We start from the raw sequence: 17,258 nt of genomic DNA on the forward strand, positions 1-17,258 counted from the left end.
AGGGCATAACCTCATAACTTAAGCAGATTGCAAAACTATAGAGGTTTACATATATAATAATAACAAAGTCGAGACATTTATTAAAAAAAACAGCATTTGGAGATTCACATGGGAATAAAATCTGAAGCCAACATACGAAAAACAAAAATCTTGAAAAATGAAACTACAATTTAAGCTGATTGCAGGTTTCAGGCACGCGGTGCAGCTGCAGCTCCAGGTCCAGCTGGACGAGGGGCCTGTCCTGGTTGCCCAGGCTTGGGAGTATCCTCCTGATTACCATAATGTGGAAAACCAATCAGTAAAAACTCAGAAGAGCAAATCATTCAAACAAAAAAAAGATAGAACAGAATAGTCTCATTAAAAGCAGTATTGTCAAGGATTAAGTGAAGGTACTGGTTTGCTTAATCCACCTCGAAAGTCAACTTGTTAAGAAACCTACTATTCAATCTCAAAAGCTTACAAAAGGAATCCTAAATTTATCAAAACCCACATCTCAAAGATTCAACCATACTTAACAACAAGTTGCATCACATGACCAGATCGAGAAACCTTTTCTATCTTAACACAAAATGAATTAACCTTGACTAAAACTATTAAGAATCATTTGAGTTGAGAAAGAGAGAGAGGTTACCTTGCGTCTGGCGAAACGAGGTGGAGGAGTACGAACCCTACGGTTGGTGCGGGATCGAACTCTAACGACGTGAGAGTGGATAGCACAGGAGACACAGTATTGCGTCTTTGCATATAGCTTCGGTAATGTGTATGCTATCAATTACATACAAGACACATATTCAATGATGTTGCAAATCTCAGGAACAGTCCAAAAATCCAAACTTTTTAATGTAACAAAACAAAGAAACATAGAGAGAGCGATGAAATGATACCTTCGTAGACGCTAGCTTCCTGAACATCTCTAATAGCAGCCTGCTCCACAATGTTCCTCACAATGAACCTCTTAATGGCCTTATCCTATCCAAAATCATATAACCAACCACAAGATCTAATCAAAACTCCACATAGGAACTACTAGAGATTGATTGATTGAGAAGAGAAGGTGGAAGAGAGTACCTTGGGACAACATTTGCCACAGTTGGAGCATCTGATTGGCTTGACGTGACCTCTGTTGTGCTTGTTCCTTCCACCGTTCCTACGCTTGAAAGTCTGCAACACAAACAACAACAATGGAAGATCATTAACTCTCAATCTTTATTGTAAATCGAAGATAAGCAAACGAAGAGCTAAACAATGGATAAGTACCATCTTTGGCTTTTCCTCTGTTCTCGATGTCGATGGACTTTTACTGTGTGTGTCTGCTGCTGCTAGGGTTTACTCTCTTCTCATCGATCTCGTCGTCTATTCTCAGATGGAGGAGCAGATCTGTATTGCTACTTATTGGGCCTTAAATTATTTTGGGCTTTAACGTATTTTGGGCTTAGGTTTTATTTTCTCTTGTTTTACAATAAACAAACACTGACAGTGAGTTTTTCATTCCAAGCAAAAGTTGGTCATGTAACACAACCCCCAACAAAGAATTCCTCTGTAAAGTCACAGTGACTCACAGTTACTTTTTTCCCAACAAAATCACACGTAACCTTAACAAAATAGAAAGAGATATCCATAGATAATCTAACAGTAACAAATCTAAATTAATGGAGATACATTTAAGAGTAAACTTGAATTTTGCATACATGCACTAAATATGAATATATGTTGTTGGATGGAAGCTCAGCTTCATTTACCTCAGGCGTCGGCCCCTCACAAAGATCATTCATCCCCACAACCAGACCCGGAATTTACAAACTGCTTTGTGGATGCAGCATGGTGCATGGACAGACTCAGGGTCTTGCGGGTTGGGATGGATTTTGCAGGATTCAAACAAAGTAAAGATCAAGGAGAATCAGGCCTCCCGTAGCTTTTGTTGCAGATACAATTGCTGTACATTCAGCCTTGGCGGATGCTCAATCTACCGGTTTTCTACAGCTAAATGTCTTCTCGGACTGTAAAGAGTTAATCTCCCTTCTCAACTCAGGAAATAGCATCGTCGCACTTCGAGGGCGACTTCATGATATCAGAGAATTGAGTGTTTCCTTTACCCATCTCTGTTTTTATTTCATTCCTCGTTTAAGCAATGTAGCTGCAGATACTCTTGCGAAAGCAGCTTTGCCTTTTGTTTCCCCTTCCTCCGTTAGTGGAGGTTAAGGATGCTTATCATTTATATAATGAAGTTTGATAAAAAAAAATAAAATAAAAAAGAATTCTCCAATAGAATATGCAGGACTTATATATTTGAACTTTAGTATATACTTACTAACATAAAACATGAATAAATGAGTGCTTAACTGATCAGCACATCGTTTAAATGAGTGCTTAACTGATCAGTACATCTGCACAACCACACTGGTAAAACCTATTTAAAGAAAGAAACTGACCAACTAAACAACTGAACCTAATTAAAGTATGTATATCGTTCTTTATGTAGATTGCAATCACCATATGGAAGCCTTGGTGTAGATTGCAATCACCATATGGAAGCCTTGGTGTAGAGAAATCGACCTCAAAATCATATCACGGGAGACTTTGGTGTCGATGGCATTTATCTCACATCTCTCACGGCTCTCGTTTGTTTGAGTTGAAAGAAGAAAGACGCACACAATTTAACGAGTTCCCAAGGTCAAACCGATCCTTGGTACATCTCGGCTAGGCTTTGCCATAGCAAATCCACTATCCAGTTTTTTTTTTACACAAAAGATATAGAGAGGAATAAGATGATCAGGTCAAAAGAAGCTTCGAGACACCTGGAATCAACGACCTAGATATCTCCTTGTTGTCTTCGGTGGTTGGCGATGGAAGTAGTTCTTGTGTAATGAAAGGATGGTTCAAGAGCTCTGCCGCGGTGGGCCTGCGTGAATGTATGTCCTGGCACCGCCTCAAGAAATCTCTAGACTCCGGAGAGATAACTCGACGCAAATGCCACTCGTAAAATTCTTCAAAGTACTCCTCGAGAGCTATAGCTCCAAGCATCTCATAAACCACACACCCTAGAGCATATATATCAAGGCCCGGATCGATGATCAGTCCGTTTGGCGGAAAAGACTCTGCTGGCATGTACTTAGCCGTACCAAGGTACTTAGAATCATAATCGGTATTAGGCTCCTTGGATGAACCGAAGTCAGCAAGCTTAAGATCCCACGGCTCTCCAGGGGTTTTGGAAGGGAAGAGGAGAACGTTGGATGGTTTGAGATTGCAGTGAACGTAACCATGGGAGTGAAGAGCCTCGAGTCCTTCTAGGATCATACGAGCCGTGCGACTGACCAAAGTCTCAGGTATCTTTTGTTCTTTCCTGCGGAAACCATATATAAACTTATTGAGATTACCTTTGGACGCGTACTCCATATAGATGAAGCATTCAGAGGGTCTGTTATTGATGAAGCATTCAGAGGGTCTGTTGCTTTGTTTGTGAAGGTGAAGCTTGTTTGAGGCTTGGACGATGCGAGGGTGGTCACGGAAACGATGCATGATCCTGAGCTCCTTCTCGAGAATCTTTTTGTGATGCATCGGCGATGCCTTCTTTGCGCAAAGTCGAGATTTGGAGTCCTCCTTGAGACACACGTAACTGAAGTTGCCTTGGCAAAGAAGAGATAGGGTTGTCAATGAAGACTCGTCCTCAATCCAATCATCATCTCTACAAAGTTTCTCCATCTTACGTATACGATCTTCTTTAGGGCTTTGTCTGCTTTTTTTTTGTTTTGTAATCTTAGTAATTTATTGTGATAGGCACATCAAATGTTACCCTATATCGATCTACTTATATAGTTTCTGCTAGGTCGGTTTGTTGTTTTCAATCGGAACTACGACGTATACGGCCTTTTCCAATAACGGATTTTAAAAATCATGTCAGATTTACAAGTTAAACTATATCTAAATTAATGTTTAATATTATCCCATGCTTAAAATATTGAAATAAATTATTGAGGTAAACACTAGAGACAAAATAAATACATTTATAAAATTTTCAATAAAATAGTTGGATATATTCTCTTTCGTTTTTTTCAATGTGATCACCAAATATCTAAAGGAGCTCTAAACAATTGAGTTTTTGGAAACCAGAGCTACATATATATGAATATTCTCTTCCAAGTAGTATTCAAACAAAATAAAATACATACTTTCGTTAAATACATAAGAGCAGTCTTGCTTTGTTTTTTTAGTTCTTGCTATCTACGTCTAAAGTCAGTTTTTGTTGTAATCCATATTCTTATTTGTTTCTTCTCTGTAAAATTACATCTAAACAAAAGAAATATATGTAAACAATAAATAAAGCAAATACAAGTAATTTCCTTTTTTCTATATCTCATCTCAGAACACCTCTATTAATTAAGATTCTCTCAAATAACAATATTTTAAATAGAATTTAGTGATTTCAATTAATTTAAATTTGTTGGAAAATTAAACCAATATCTATTGGAGATTTTGAGAGATTTAGTGGAATTTCCATATTTTGAGAGATTTTGAGAGATTTAGTGGAATTTCCATATTTTAGTATTTGGAGAGATTTGAATAAGTTTTTAGGATAATTAGGTTGATTTGTTAGTTTTTTTTTTTTTTTTTAAAGAAAAATAATAGGTGATTAGGTGAGATTTACTAGAATCATTTAGGAGGGTTTATTAACATAAACAAAACAGAAGTCGACGATTAAAAAAGAACTAATCAGAGTATCTCACTCCAAATCTCATGAGCAATCATCGTCTCTCTTCTCTATATCTGCAATATTATGCCCTCTTAATCTCACGACAAAAAGATACTTAATATTAATTATATAAAAAAAATGTTGAAGACTCAAAATTTTGTGTCTCAAATGTATGTTTTTCATCAGAGGAAATCTTTGTAATCTTCGCTTGTTTTCACATTAGAGATGACATAGTTTGCACATGAATGTAGAAATTTGCTTTTACGATCAATGTAACTAGAGAGATTTTCAAAAATCCATGTTTCAATACACCCCCCTAAGTGACATATGTAAGATGAGTTTCTTATTAAGAACTCATGAATCCTTAACAAAAACCCCAAAATTTTCTTTATTACAAAATCTAAATGTATCGAACAATCACAAGGCACAAATGCTTAATTTTAATGTGTGATGGTTTGGGGATTATTTGGGCGTATATTAGGCCGCTGGTGGAATCTTAGGCTTTTTGTAGCACCTCCTTTGCTTTGTTTACCCACACACTGAATATATCGTCAGCGAACAAAACAAAATGTACCTTAATAAGAATAACAATATGAGATCAAAAATGTGTCAGTCACTCAGCGAATTGATTCCATGGAAGTGTAACAATCTAGACAAGAGAAACTATCTTTACCTCTTTAAAGTCATTAGAGAACTGTTTGATGGTTGATATACCGATCGCAGCAGCTTCATCAAAAGGATATCTAACAAAAACATTTCGAACATAAGGTTTCTCTTTGAGTTTGCACAAAATTCCAAGAGTAGTCAATCACTAATGGTAAATAATTAGTTGAATAGGTCTTGTAGCATATCATGCTCTAAAGAGCAAATCTAAATAGGGAAACAATATAAACCACTTAGCCTCTGGTTGTGAAAACTTTACCCGTAAATCCCACAAGATATGGCAGGAAATGCAATGTATTTGATGTTGTTTTCCTTTGCAACTCTCAGACTATTTCTGTAGCAAGAAAAAAGATGAACAGTTGGTTCAGAAGAAACATGTCTAGTAGAGTAAACAAGAGAAACTGTGTTTACGCTTACTTGTAAGCATTTGTGAGGGATTCTTGAGGGTTGACATCAGAGTCATAGATCGGTCCAACAGTGTGAATCACACGCGATGCAGGCAAGTTAAAACCCCTGTTCCAATATTTCAATCCAACAGGTTCATCACTCAACAATCCCAATTTACATCAATCTACATTTATACATGAGTAGAAAAAGGGTAATCTCACGGAGTAACTCTTGCTTCTCCGGTTGGACAACGGACTCCAGGACGAACTTCAGGAACCTCATAGCATGCAGCTCTGAGTTGTGGCCCAGCAGCTCTATGTATTGCTGTCACATACATAATCAGATTTAAGATTACACCAACACAACCACACAATGGCATTGGATTGAACAGGACAAAGGATCCTAAAACATACCTCCATCAGCACCACCACCACCTAACATACGTTCATTTGCTGGAGTGACCTGAAGAAACAGAATGCTTAAGTCAAAAGTAATAATCATGCAGCAAAATTGGAGAGAACTAATAATACAATCCAAGAGCCTATCAACCATTTTCATCTAATCTTAGAAATCTATCAATTGTGGAAAAACCAGCCCTAGAATTTTGAATTGATTGAGAAAGAGAGAGACTTTACAATAGCATCGGAGGAGGAATCAACGGACCACTTGGTGATGTCTCCTTTAAGTATCTTAAGAAGGCTAGAATCTGACAAATTGAAAACAGCTCCTTCGTCTTTAGAAGCCATGGATGATACGGTTGTCAAGCGAGAAGTCCTCGTAGGAGAAGAGAGAGTAGACGAAGAAGAAGCGACCAAGGAGGTGGCGGAGATCAGAGAAGCTCTCGAGGAAGACGAAGTTGGTCTAAGGATCGAGCTCGAGTGAAGTAATCTAGGGAGGAGACTCAAGACTCCACAGGTCAACCATAGTCGTCTCATTTGAGTCGTCGCCAAATTCTCTCTCACACTAACGGAGTTTGGTGGCCCATTACTAATAGTGATGATAATGGGCCTATTAATGGGCCTGATTAGATGAGAAAGCACGCACGCTACGAAAGATTCCATAAAACATCAATTACATATTTTATTTCTCAAAGCTTTGTTTTCCTTAATTGTGATACAAGTTTACTACATGAGAGAATGGCTTATTTTTGGCGGGGTTGCATAAACTCTTAAACCATTTTGAAGCAACAATTGAGATTACTGAAGAATCGAGTTTTGGTTGTTCTCGGCGAAGGGGAGAAGTTGCGGCCTTGTGGTGGAGGTGGCAAGTCTTTTGCCTTGTTCAGCCACACCGTGTATGTTTCTTCGTTAAACATAACAAAATGCACCTGAGAAAGATTTTCTATTTGTCAGTAACATGGCGTAGAAACACTTACTAACTTGAGATATCAAAAAGAATTTCTTGGAGCATTTTTGAAGCATGATTAGTTTAAGGGAAAAGTTTAGTGGCAATGCAAATAATTTTACCTCTTTCAAATCTTTACCAAATTGCTTAACAGTGGATATAGCTATAGAAGCAGCTTCCTCCAAAGGATACCTAGCAAACCAATTGAATTTTTTTTCTCTTTAGATGGTTCACAAATGATTAGATATCTTTGAAAACATCTACCAACAATGCAAAGATCAAGTTTTTGATTCTTCCTAATATCTATAACTTTACCTGAAAATACCACAAGATATCGCAGTAAATGCAATGTACCGAATGTTATTTTCCTTAGCCACTCTCAGACTGTTCCTGTTACCAACACCAGTATAGATACACAATCCACTGAGAAACTGCAAGTGAAGTAACCAAGATAGATATTTTACTATAGACAGAAATTAAATGTGTTTTCTTGCTTACTTGTAAGCACTTTCTAGGAGTTTCTTAGGATTCTTCTCGGCATTATAAATGGGTCCAACCGTGTGAATCACATGAGATGCAGGCAAGTTGAAACCCCTAAGTCCATTTCCAATAGAAAGAAAGAAAAAAACAATCAACAAACATAAAAAGAGATTCATAACATTTTAAACATACAAAAGAAATAGAGAAGGAAAAAGCGAAACTGACGGCGTAATTCTTGATTCTCCGGTGGGACAACGGACTCCGGGACTAACTTCAGGGACTTCGTAACATGCTGCTCTCAACTGTGGCCCAGCGGCGTCATGAATGGCTTTATTAATATGTATATGAGAAATGAGTTAGTTAGAAAGGTTGTTAATGATCGTTACTATCTCCCTTATTTCCTAACTCTGAATAATAATATGTACCATCCATATATATATAATAAGATTTATTAATGATACTAAGGTTAAGAGAATAATTGAAGAAAAGTACCTCCATCTGCACCATTACCACCTAACATACGCTCATTTGCTGGATTAACCTGAAGCAATCAAAGTTTTCTCATTCTCATGTTCAAAGTTAAAAAGGCATTGAACTTTAAAACTGGAAAAAAAAAGAGAGAAGACTGACAATAGCATCGGAGGAGCCATCGACGGACCAGTTTGTGATGTCGCCTTGAACGATCTTAAGCACGCAATAATCAGACAACTTGAAAGCTACTTCTTTACCGTCAGACACCATCACTGGATTCGCCAAAGCTTTTACTACTCCGGATATAAAATTGACGGTTGTGAAAACAGAGACGAAAAATACAATTCTTCTTCACGCGGTTATTGACCGTTGACTTAGAATGCTCCTTGTTGGTACTCGAAATTATTAAAGTTATGTACAGTATACTTATTTCAATATTTTGGGCTTATAGTTATAGCGATACTGGATTACAAAGAAAACAAGGCCAATAAGGCTAAATTCATTAAACATGTAAAAAAATTTGCTTTTTGTAGGCACAATTAATGAAAGAAAATACAACCATTGAAGCAATAATAATTCTTATATAAGAAAACAAAAAACAAAAAAAGAGAGAGGCTAAGCTAAGCGGGTGCTTACGAGCCACCTCAGCAATACGCAGCCACGTCAGCACCCAAAACAGAGAGATGTGGATGATGATGGTCTGATCAGAATTGACCGCCTTGGTAGGTTTGTCCGAATTGCCAATTAGAAGGAGCCACGTCATTGCTAACGAGTGTGCGACCATCGCTGGTGGTGACCTGGAAGGAAAGGCTTTGGTCGTTCATGTAAGAATTGCTCTGCCAGTTTTGTCCCCAATTTCTAGACATTGCTTGCCACGACTGTGTTTTTGAGCCTTTGATCGAGACAGCGTGTACGTCTCCTGCTCCTCCTACGTTCGAGATCAGGACGAGGTTGAAGTATGAATGTCCGTTGATCGTGAACCTTATTCCTCCTTTCTTCATACATGGTACTCTGTAATAATCACGTAAAAACACCGACATAAGCCATTAGTTTAATTAAGAACATAGACTTATAAAAGCTCTTGCCTAGGCTTTTCTACACGGCAAACATCACTAGTAAAAATTAATAATGGCACAAAATATCCTAATGTATTTGTTAATTAGGTTTTAAGTTTTAACAATGGTAGCTACAAAAGTCATGTCTCTAAGTCAATTATATTGGTAAATATAGATTGGTGATTAATCTTTACATCAATTACATGTAAAATAGTTTGTTTTGTTTCCTTAGGTTGGCTTTGTTAAAAAGTGTGTGTGTGTGTGTGTGTTTTTTTCCAACTATAAATCCAAAATTGTTAAAAACTATGAAGAGTTTTGTCGCAATCTTATCATTTAGCGTCCTAATTAAGTTTAAAGAAAAGTAAACGGACCTTCGGAAAGAAACAGGAACAATGCCGGCACGATACTGAGCGATCTGGAGAAAAGCTGGCTCGGCTAGGTCGAAATGTTGAAGAGGAGGATTGCACCAACCTCCATTATCGTTGGAGAGGCCAGGGTTTGGTGGGCAAAAGTTAGTGGCTGTGACGGTGATGGTAGACCCGAGACACCACCTCGGGTCATCGTTACACTTCATCTCATAGCACGCGCCACACGTGAGTCCGTTGTTGAACAAAGCCGTACTTAAAGCCGCCGTGTTCGTCCCGTAACCTTGGCCATACAAATTTCCATAGCCACAAGCTCCGCCTGATTTGTGCATGCCACTTGTTAGCTAACATACGCATGGGTATAGAGATATAATTTAGCTAACATACGCTTTTTTCTTTATTGTTATTGGTCATACGTACCCATGGTGCCGGAAGCATCTTCGCCGCCGTAGAACGTAGCGTGGCCACCTTGCCAACCTCCGTCGTCTCCATGAGTTCCTTGGAGGAAGAATGATAAGCTGAGTAAAGATATAATTGAGATTATTGAATATTTGGAGGCTGATGTGATAGACATTTTTTTTTTAAGGGGTTAGTTATTTCGGTTGTGATATCGGATATGATTTGGTGAGAATCGTGAGATTGGTATGGAATCAAATGAAGGGACTGAGAATATATAGGGGTTCTCGAGTGTATTATTGTGGCTAGAGATAAATACTATTTAAATGTTTACTATATTAAGTACATTGGTGTGTCTCTTCTTTCACCTTCTGGGGTATTCATATATTTTATTCAAGTGTTTCTGACCAATTTGCGAGAGGATTGTTCCTTTTATTCCTCGTTCAATCCCAATGTATCTACTTGTTAAATTTTTGGTTTTTATATGCATCTAGTTCTTTTCTCCAACGAAATCGAGCATCAAATTTCGAAATGGCCAAATGGGTGACTTGTGTGGATAAGTAGAAGCAAAGTCAACAATGTATGCCACCGTTAATCTTGAGCAGAGTAAGATTATTATTATTACTTTATTTTTTTGTTGCGGCCAGATTTATATTTGTATTGTAATATGTTTATGTAGGAAAATAAAATAAAAAATGTATGGATTTATATGATATAAAGATCAAAGGGCCGGGACTTTGAAGGTTGTGTGACTTGTGGTCACATGCAAATGTTGCGGTTAGACCAACTTCGATTCCTAATCAAGTGGCCCATACTTGCACATGCTTCAATACACGAGTATTTATTAATTTGTCTCGTCTTTCATTTTACGTTGGTCATAAGATCATATAATTTATTCTTGTATATTTGAAATGAAGGTCTTTTTTGTTGTTGATAAAATACTATTATTTGTGTTAAAAGTTTGTAATCAATGACAGCAGAGTGTTCAACGGGGTATTTCTACAATTTATTTTGAAAAAGTTATCTAATACTAGTATCAGCTTAAGAATCTAAGCACGGTTCCTATTAGATATAAATTTCACCAATGAAAAAATAACGGTTCGAGTGAACATAGCCAAATATGAGCACATTGGAATTTGGAAGTTATTTTTACCAGCGGCCGGTAATCATTTTAAAATAGAAACCAAGAATAAGGCACACTCTCGAAATTTCATATCACATCTATTTTTGTTCAGCTCACCTTAAACTTTTAGAAATGTAATCAAGTTTTAATCTTGCAGTTGACTATATAAAGATATTAGATAAAATTCAATATTCACCAAATCAATAATTGGCGTGTCAATTTATATGATGCATTCGACGTTATATATATAGATATTCCACAAACAACTACGTCTACAAGATTTTTGTTTTTCCTTTGTTAAAAATGAGCTAATAGTCATGGTTCTTTAGAATATTTAAATTGATCTTGTTATTGGCAAACATGGCAATGATGAATTGATACTATGCTACGCATATGACAACAACTAGTTCTTTAATTTAATACATCGTGCCTATTTTTATTTGTATATTTCGTGTAGGATGTACTTTCTGTGGAGCTACTTTTTCTGTTTTATTTTTCCAAGTCTTCAGTCGATTTAAATGATATATTATGATCACTTTGATTTTTATGGCAACACCAGTTTAGTGATTGATTAGCTCTGAAAATCGAAAGTTTTCACGATCCGACTACAGGTGTGACAAAACATTCCAATATTGTTAGGGTTTGTGTTTTTGATTACGAATATTAATTGTTAGAGCATGTTTATCAATAAACCCCAATGAGTATCATAAGCCCTTTTTTAGTATTAAATTAATTAGTTGTTTAATCAATGATACTCAATAAAATTTTTGTTAAATTTGTATGTTTAATGGTGAAACAAAATTGGATATAAAAAAAAAAATTTTTTTTATAAATTTTCAATCTGAGACTTGTTTCAATCTGAAACTTGTTTAGACTGAAGCAAGCAGCGACAGTTGAAACGTAACCGGAGCAACCCCAAGACTCTATCTCCGGTTCGGATTCCGATTCGATTCGAAACAGAACGGGAACAGAAACGATATGGCGTGGGAAATTCTTGAATTTGATTTTACAGTAGCAATTACCATATGATACATCCGCAACAGAAGGTCCCGATGAGGAAGACGACGAAGACGATGACAGTGATCTCGGGAAGTGAGCTGCGGCTGAATGATGTCCTCGTCTTCATCGCCTGAGAGAGAGAAAGGAGGAGAAGAGAGAAGACGAGATGATTAGTTAATTTCCCTTCAATTTTTTTTCCCCACTCAGCAAGTGACACGTAGTGAGATGAGTCGGTTCAGAAGACTCACTTTAGTGAGACGAATCAACCCATTCTCAGTCCAATATCAATTTTTTAAATATTAAAAATGGGCTGATACCCACATTAGTTCACCAATAAACATGCTCTAACATGCTTAGCTATTTAATTAACTGGATTGACTAGACAGACCACTAATACATTAAAAAAAATAGTAAGTGGGTCAGTAGATAGCCCTACCATGTTACAAGCACATGCAAAGACTTCTACGTAAGGCTCTCATGCATTTCTCTGATACGTCATTTTCTTGGCCCCTTTAATCCTTTATACATCCCATTCGTTAGTTACTCTCCTGTATCTCTATTGTATGAGTATATGCCTATAATGTGATCAACTAAACACAGCCATATAAGGGGGGACTTTGTGATTCCCTAAAAAATTAGAAATGTGTTATGTTTTTCAGAGAACAAACAGGATTTTTGTAAGAAAACTACAATATGTTTCGTAAATGTAGGACTAGTTCTACCAAAAGTTTAAAGACCGTTTTTTTTTTTTTCTGTCAATAACATGCAATACTTAAGTTTAGACTGGAGTGATAACACAACTGCATAAATATTTTATTTTCAATGTTATTTTATAATGATTTTTCGGAAAAGTAAATTAAAGAGAGCAAAAATAAAATAAAAATAGGTAAACTCAGACAATAAGTCACATCATAAAAAATTACTACCATGCTAAAATTAGACAATCAGTCACATCATAAAAAATTACTACCATGCTAAAATTATTAATTATTTATGACTAAAATACCTTTGCATATATTAATTTCTTAATTCTAAGAAGCTATAGCTTTAATAAAAAAAAATCATGTGTTAATATGTGCTCATTTTCATAAATATTTTTCTTGACTGAAATCACATCGCGATACTTCGCATAAATGTTGTTTTATGTAATATAATCAAATTTGCAGGCAGATAAATGGAAACGTGATATTTTATACAGTTATATCAACATACAGAAATCACTCTGTTTTTAGGGCCAAATTTGAAATAAAATTCCATCAAGGAGAAGAAGATTATGAATTTATGAAATATACTATATATTTTAGATCGACAGTGGGATTAACTTTACTTTTGAAAACTACTGTCTTCTTTTTGGTAAGATTTTCTTGACAAAGAATCTTTTAGTGGTTGGTTGAATCTTAATTTAATTGGTAAAGGTTTACTCTCAGTGTATACTATGAAATTAATCGACCGACTGTAAGATTTTAAATAGTTTAATTTCTTTGTTAACTAAAATTTCGACTACATTCATCATTGCCAACGAGACAATCATCTATTTTTGAAGCTGGATAAGAGCAAGAATCAATTGATGCAAAAACTGTTGAATTATATATCCACAAAAAGGTCACGTGAGGTCTATCCAAAGATGACCAAAAGAAAAACTAAAGGGACCATACTTTAAGTAACCATCACAAGGTTTTTGTCTATTTGTTGCCCCAAAACTGTTGGGACTATCATAACTACGTGCCTGAAGAATGGTTATGTCCAAAGAGAGAACGTCATTTCAAATGACCCAACTTCTAAGAGCCGACACCAAGATAAATAACATTCAAGTGTTCTTAAGCTTTTCTCAAGATAGAGTTGAGAGATTCTCATGTGAGTATTTAATTTTGTTGTTTGGTAGTTAGGGTACCTTATAAGTGGCATCAACATGGCTAGTTTGGTTCATGTAATTTTTGTCTTTATCCGGTTTATCACGTAACCTTGCTCTAGTTTCTAAGCTTAAGTGGGATTTTCCAAAATCTCCACCTACGAAACTATGTCGGTTTAAGAAAACTGGAAAAATACAATTTAATACATTAGTGATTTCAGACATTAGGGTTCTAATGGGAGTCTTGAGAAGCTTCTGCTTTAAGCAAAAGTAATGTGGAACTATAAAAGTAGCCAACAGGCCCAACAAAGAAGAGATTTCCTACAAATTAAATTTGCTGGAAATGAAAATAACACAAAGTGATGTAGGAGACCTGCAAAACAAAAACACCTTCTGATCTGGTTCAAGGCAAAGCCAAATCCAAATTCAACCATCTATTACAGGGATGATTAAAGAAGCAACTAGGGAATGAAGACAACATAAAGAAACAGAAATATGATCTGTTTATACTTCAGTAGCTCCCCTCGAAGAACAAGATGAATCAGGAAACAGAGAAATCAGACAAGTTAAAACACCTGTGGTCTCTATAGTTGAAACCCCAAAACCCCCATAAAGAAACCAGTTTTACAGAATAAAAAATGAATCAGACTGTCACGAAGATGTTACCTTTTTAGCTAAAGATTTCAAGGGAGAGCAAAAGAATAGGTTTATCGACAAAGCGGAATCTGGGAAATGCAGCCTCACATGGTGCTGCTACTTTCACTGACAGTGTCAGACCTACCAAAGTTTGAGCCTCTGCCACAGCTGCTAATGTCAAGCCCCTGTAACCGGCCAAGAGGGTCTTCATGCATTGCCTCTGAATAGGAATGAGATTGAGCCGGGGCATTAGAAGTAGCGTGATGCATAAGCTGATGAGCGGTGGGAGGGTTTGAGCGAGAGGATGAGTTCGGGTTTTGGTTGTTGTTGGGCTGGAAAAGATGAAACTGATGAGTCATTTGTTGCAGGTTTTGAGCATCTGTTTGTTGCTGATGATGTTGAAAGAAGGATTGTTGTGGTTGATGCTGATATTGCATGTGTGCCATTCCGAGGTTATAAGCATCAGCGGGTGAGACTTCTCCCGTGGCAAATTTCAGCCTCTCAACTTCCTTTTTCAGTTGCTCGTTCAGTGCTGCATAGGGAAGAATCATCGATAAATGACCTTAAAACCCAAATAATCATAGTATAAAGTGAGGGAGGGAGAGATTAATCCATACCATCTCGCAACTTAGCTTGTTGTTCCATGACCTGTAAACGAAGCTTGAGCTCTGTATTCTCAGATGACAAACCAGTTGTGTCTCTCTGTAAGAAGCAAGTTATAAGGCAGTAGATGAGAAACTGACTGCTATTACAGTAACTAAAAAATGTGCAAAGCAGGAGAATGTTACTGCAAATGCAGTATTGAATAAGAAACCTGGAACAAAGACAATTGTGCTGATAGGGTAGTAGCTTCAGTTTGCAAGGTCTGGACTTTCCTCTCTAGCTCCAAGATATACCGAGCCTTCCTCTCTTTCGAACGAGCAGCAGACTGTCGATTAGCAATTATCCTGCACAGAGTACATGAGACAGGATTAGACAGCTGAATGTTTCCACTCAATGTTGAAGAGTTTAGAACAGCTTAGAGAAAGTTTCCTCGCCGCAGACATTTTTTTTACTATAAGTCACAAGAACATTCATGCAATTAAGAGTGACTATCATCAAAGGTTCATCCCAGCTACAGATCTCAGAGATTACATTGGATCGCCCTTAACCCTATTGACAAAGATCAAATCCCACACAAAGCTAATTCCCAAACTTATTTGAACCACCAAAGTCACTTGAAACTATAACTTTCAATTCCTAACAGTTGACTACTAAAAGTGAATTTGAAGAAGGGATCATCTTGAAAGTTTCAGTGTTAAGAATTAAAACTTATCCAAGCCATACCACACAAAAAGTCATCATTAGCTAGGATCTCTAACCAAACATGAGTTGAAGAACAAGCTAGAACCGACCAATCAAACATAAGCTAGTACAAAAAAATTTAGTTGGGGGCCATAAAATCATCATGAAAGAGACACATTCCCACAGAATTCAACTTGGGATTTAGACAAAAAAAAAAAGCATCCTTATGGGTCCCTCATGGTTTCTCTCTCAGTAGGAAAGACCTAAAATTGAAAAAGCAGCACAGTAGAAGCTATAACTAAATTTCAGTTAAAAATCAGTTATCGTTAAGATTCGAAGATCAGAGTCAAAAAGAAAGTGATATAACACGTAACCAAGAAAAACAAAAAGATCTCCAAAAGAAACACCTAACTAATGGCATCACATCAACATCAAAAGATTACATATTCATCAAAAAGGTCATAAAGAAACCGCCTTTTTCCCACGAATTGTAAACAAAAGCATAAAACTGTTGTTAACGATCTATCAAGGAACTAGATTTCAATCAAAGCAGACAAAATTCTCGACATTTGGGATTAAAGATGAAACCTTTTAGCTCTCTTAGGGTCGACGACCCAAAGCTCAGCGAGTTTATCAGGAGCCATAGCTTTCTTAGCCTCAATTGATTCCAAAGTCGAAGAGCCATCAACGGAGAGGCTATGCCTGTGTCTAGGTCTTGAATTTCCAGCCTCCGCGCCTCCGTTGTCAGCGGAAAACGGGTTATCGGACCTAGGAGCAGATGGACCAGCCGAATCGGATGCGGATCCGGATCCGGATCCAAGTTTCTCAATATCCATGTATGAGCAAAAGAGGTCATCTTCGGATCCAAGCTCGTCGAATCCTCCGAATGGTTCAGAGAGATCCAGATCTTCAGGGAGACGGAATTGAACCTCCGAATGTGCTCTCCGGTGGTACGGACCACGAAATGGCGCCGGCGTCGGAGCTGTGGCTAAAGGCGGGCATTGTGAGAGATTGCTCTGGTTTGATTTTGGGTTAGAAGGATCCTCCATATCTGGATCGTCCTCTATCTTTTTCTCTGTTTCGCGCCCTCTTCTTCCCCTGTCTATCTGTCGGAATCGGACAGCGAAAGAGAGAGACAGGGAGATTCAGATTTCACGTTTTGTGTCCGAAGGTGATGGCCAAAAAAACACGGAACAAGCTCCAAAACAGCGTCGTTTGCGAGCACTTTATTTTTTTAACCCTTGAGAGTTTCGTCTAAGCAACTTTGAAGCTTTGTCTTTGATTACACAAAATCATATACTTCTTTTTTTGCATTTGATCTTATTAACATACATAGAAACATATAAATTACTAATTCCTTGTTCAACAATATTTAGTTTTTTCATTAAATATTGTACCAAACAAAGTAACCGGATAAAATAGTGGATAAAGACTAATATTATTTCCATTTTTTGCTATTTATAATATATTTTTTTCGATAGATCCAAATTAGAATGTATACTTAGATTTTAAGTTAACT

At 36.9% G+C, this 17,258-nt stretch overlaps 6 protein-coding genes across 7 annotated transcripts; all 6 read right to left on the reverse strand.

The window, feature by feature from the left end:
* Positions 1–6: 6 nt before the first annotated feature.
* Positions 7–5,974, reverse strand: LOC9315949 (40S ribosomal protein S26-1). 2 transcript variants are annotated; one of them, XM_021027986.1, is made up of 6 exons: positions 5,967–5,974; positions 5,581–5,582; positions 1,069–1,161; positions 885–969; positions 632–765; positions 7–269 (listed from the first exon to the last, which is right to left on the reverse strand). In XM_021027986.1, coding segments are annotated over exons 1-6 (396 nt in total). In that variant the 5' UTR covers positions 5,968–5,974; the 3' UTR covers positions 7–188. The 2 variants fall into 2 exon arrangements, with proteins under 2 accessions (XP_020883645.1, XP_020883644.1); XM_021027985.1 differs by lacking the exons at positions 5,581–5,582; positions 5,967–5,974 and adding an exon at positions 1,258–1,371.
* On the reverse strand, positions 2,517–4,183 carry LOC9317794 (serine/threonine-protein kinase 17A). Its single transcript, XM_002881682.2, has one exon. The coding sequence runs from the start codon at positions 3,697–3,699 to the stop codon at positions 2,770–2,772; it is 930 nt and encodes a 309-aa protein (XP_002881728.1). The 5' UTR covers positions 3,700–4,183; the 3' UTR covers positions 2,517–2,769.
* LOC9317795 (macro domain-containing protein VPA0103) lies at positions 4,934–6,818 on the reverse strand. Its single transcript, XM_021027983.1, has 7 exons — positions 6,373–6,818; positions 6,151–6,199; positions 5,959–6,061; positions 5,768–5,863; positions 5,610–5,684; positions 5,361–5,430; positions 4,934–5,261 (listed from the first exon to the last, which is right to left on the reverse strand). The coding sequence occupies exons 1-7, from the start codon at positions 6,796–6,798 to the stop codon at positions 5,184–5,186; spliced, it is 897 nt and encodes a 298-aa protein (XP_020883642.1). The 5' UTR covers positions 6,799–6,818; the 3' UTR covers positions 4,934–5,183.
* On the reverse strand, positions 6,800–8,398 carry LOC9317796 (macro domain-containing protein VPA0103). Its single transcript, XM_002881684.2, has 7 exons — positions 8,192–8,398; positions 8,054–8,102; positions 7,787–7,889; positions 7,580–7,675; positions 7,397–7,471; positions 7,204–7,273; positions 6,800–7,064 (listed from the first exon to the last, which is right to left on the reverse strand). The coding sequence occupies exons 1-7, from the start codon at positions 8,300–8,302 to the stop codon at positions 6,906–6,908; spliced, it is 663 nt and encodes a 220-aa protein (XP_002881730.1). The 5' UTR covers positions 8,303–8,398; the 3' UTR covers positions 6,800–6,905.
* Positions 8,399–8,458: 60 nt separating this feature from the next.
* On the reverse strand, positions 8,459–10,237 carry LOC9317797 (expansin-A8). Its single transcript, XM_002881685.2, has 3 exons — positions 9,873–10,237; positions 9,459–9,771; positions 8,459–9,043 (listed from the first exon to the last, which is right to left on the reverse strand). Exons 1-3 carry the CDS (start codon positions 10,024–10,026, stop codon positions 8,737–8,739), a joined length of 774 nt encoding a protein of 257 aa, XP_002881731.1. The 5' UTR covers positions 10,027–10,237; the 3' UTR covers positions 8,459–8,736.
* Positions 10,238–14,081: 3,844 nt separating this feature from the next.
* On the reverse strand, positions 14,082–17,083 carry LOC9317798 (transcription factor RF2b). The gene is made up of 4 exons (XM_002881686.2): positions 16,328–17,083; positions 15,270–15,402; positions 15,073–15,157; positions 14,082–14,987 (listed from the first exon to the last, which is right to left on the reverse strand). The coding sequence occupies exons 1-4, from the start codon at positions 16,786–16,788 to the stop codon at positions 14,560–14,562; spliced, it is 1,107 nt and encodes a 368-aa protein (XP_002881732.1). The 5' UTR covers positions 16,789–17,083; the 3' UTR covers positions 14,082–14,559.
* Between the last annotated feature and the right edge of the window lie 175 nt (positions 17,084–17,258).

Source organism: Arabidopsis lyrata (genome assembly GCF_000004255.2).
Source record: "Arabidopsis lyrata subsp. lyrata unplaced genomic scaffold ARALYscaffold_4, whole genome shotgun sequence".
Lineage (NCBI taxonomy): Eukaryota > Viridiplantae > Streptophyta > Magnoliopsida > Brassicales > Brassicaceae > Arabidopsis > Arabidopsis lyrata.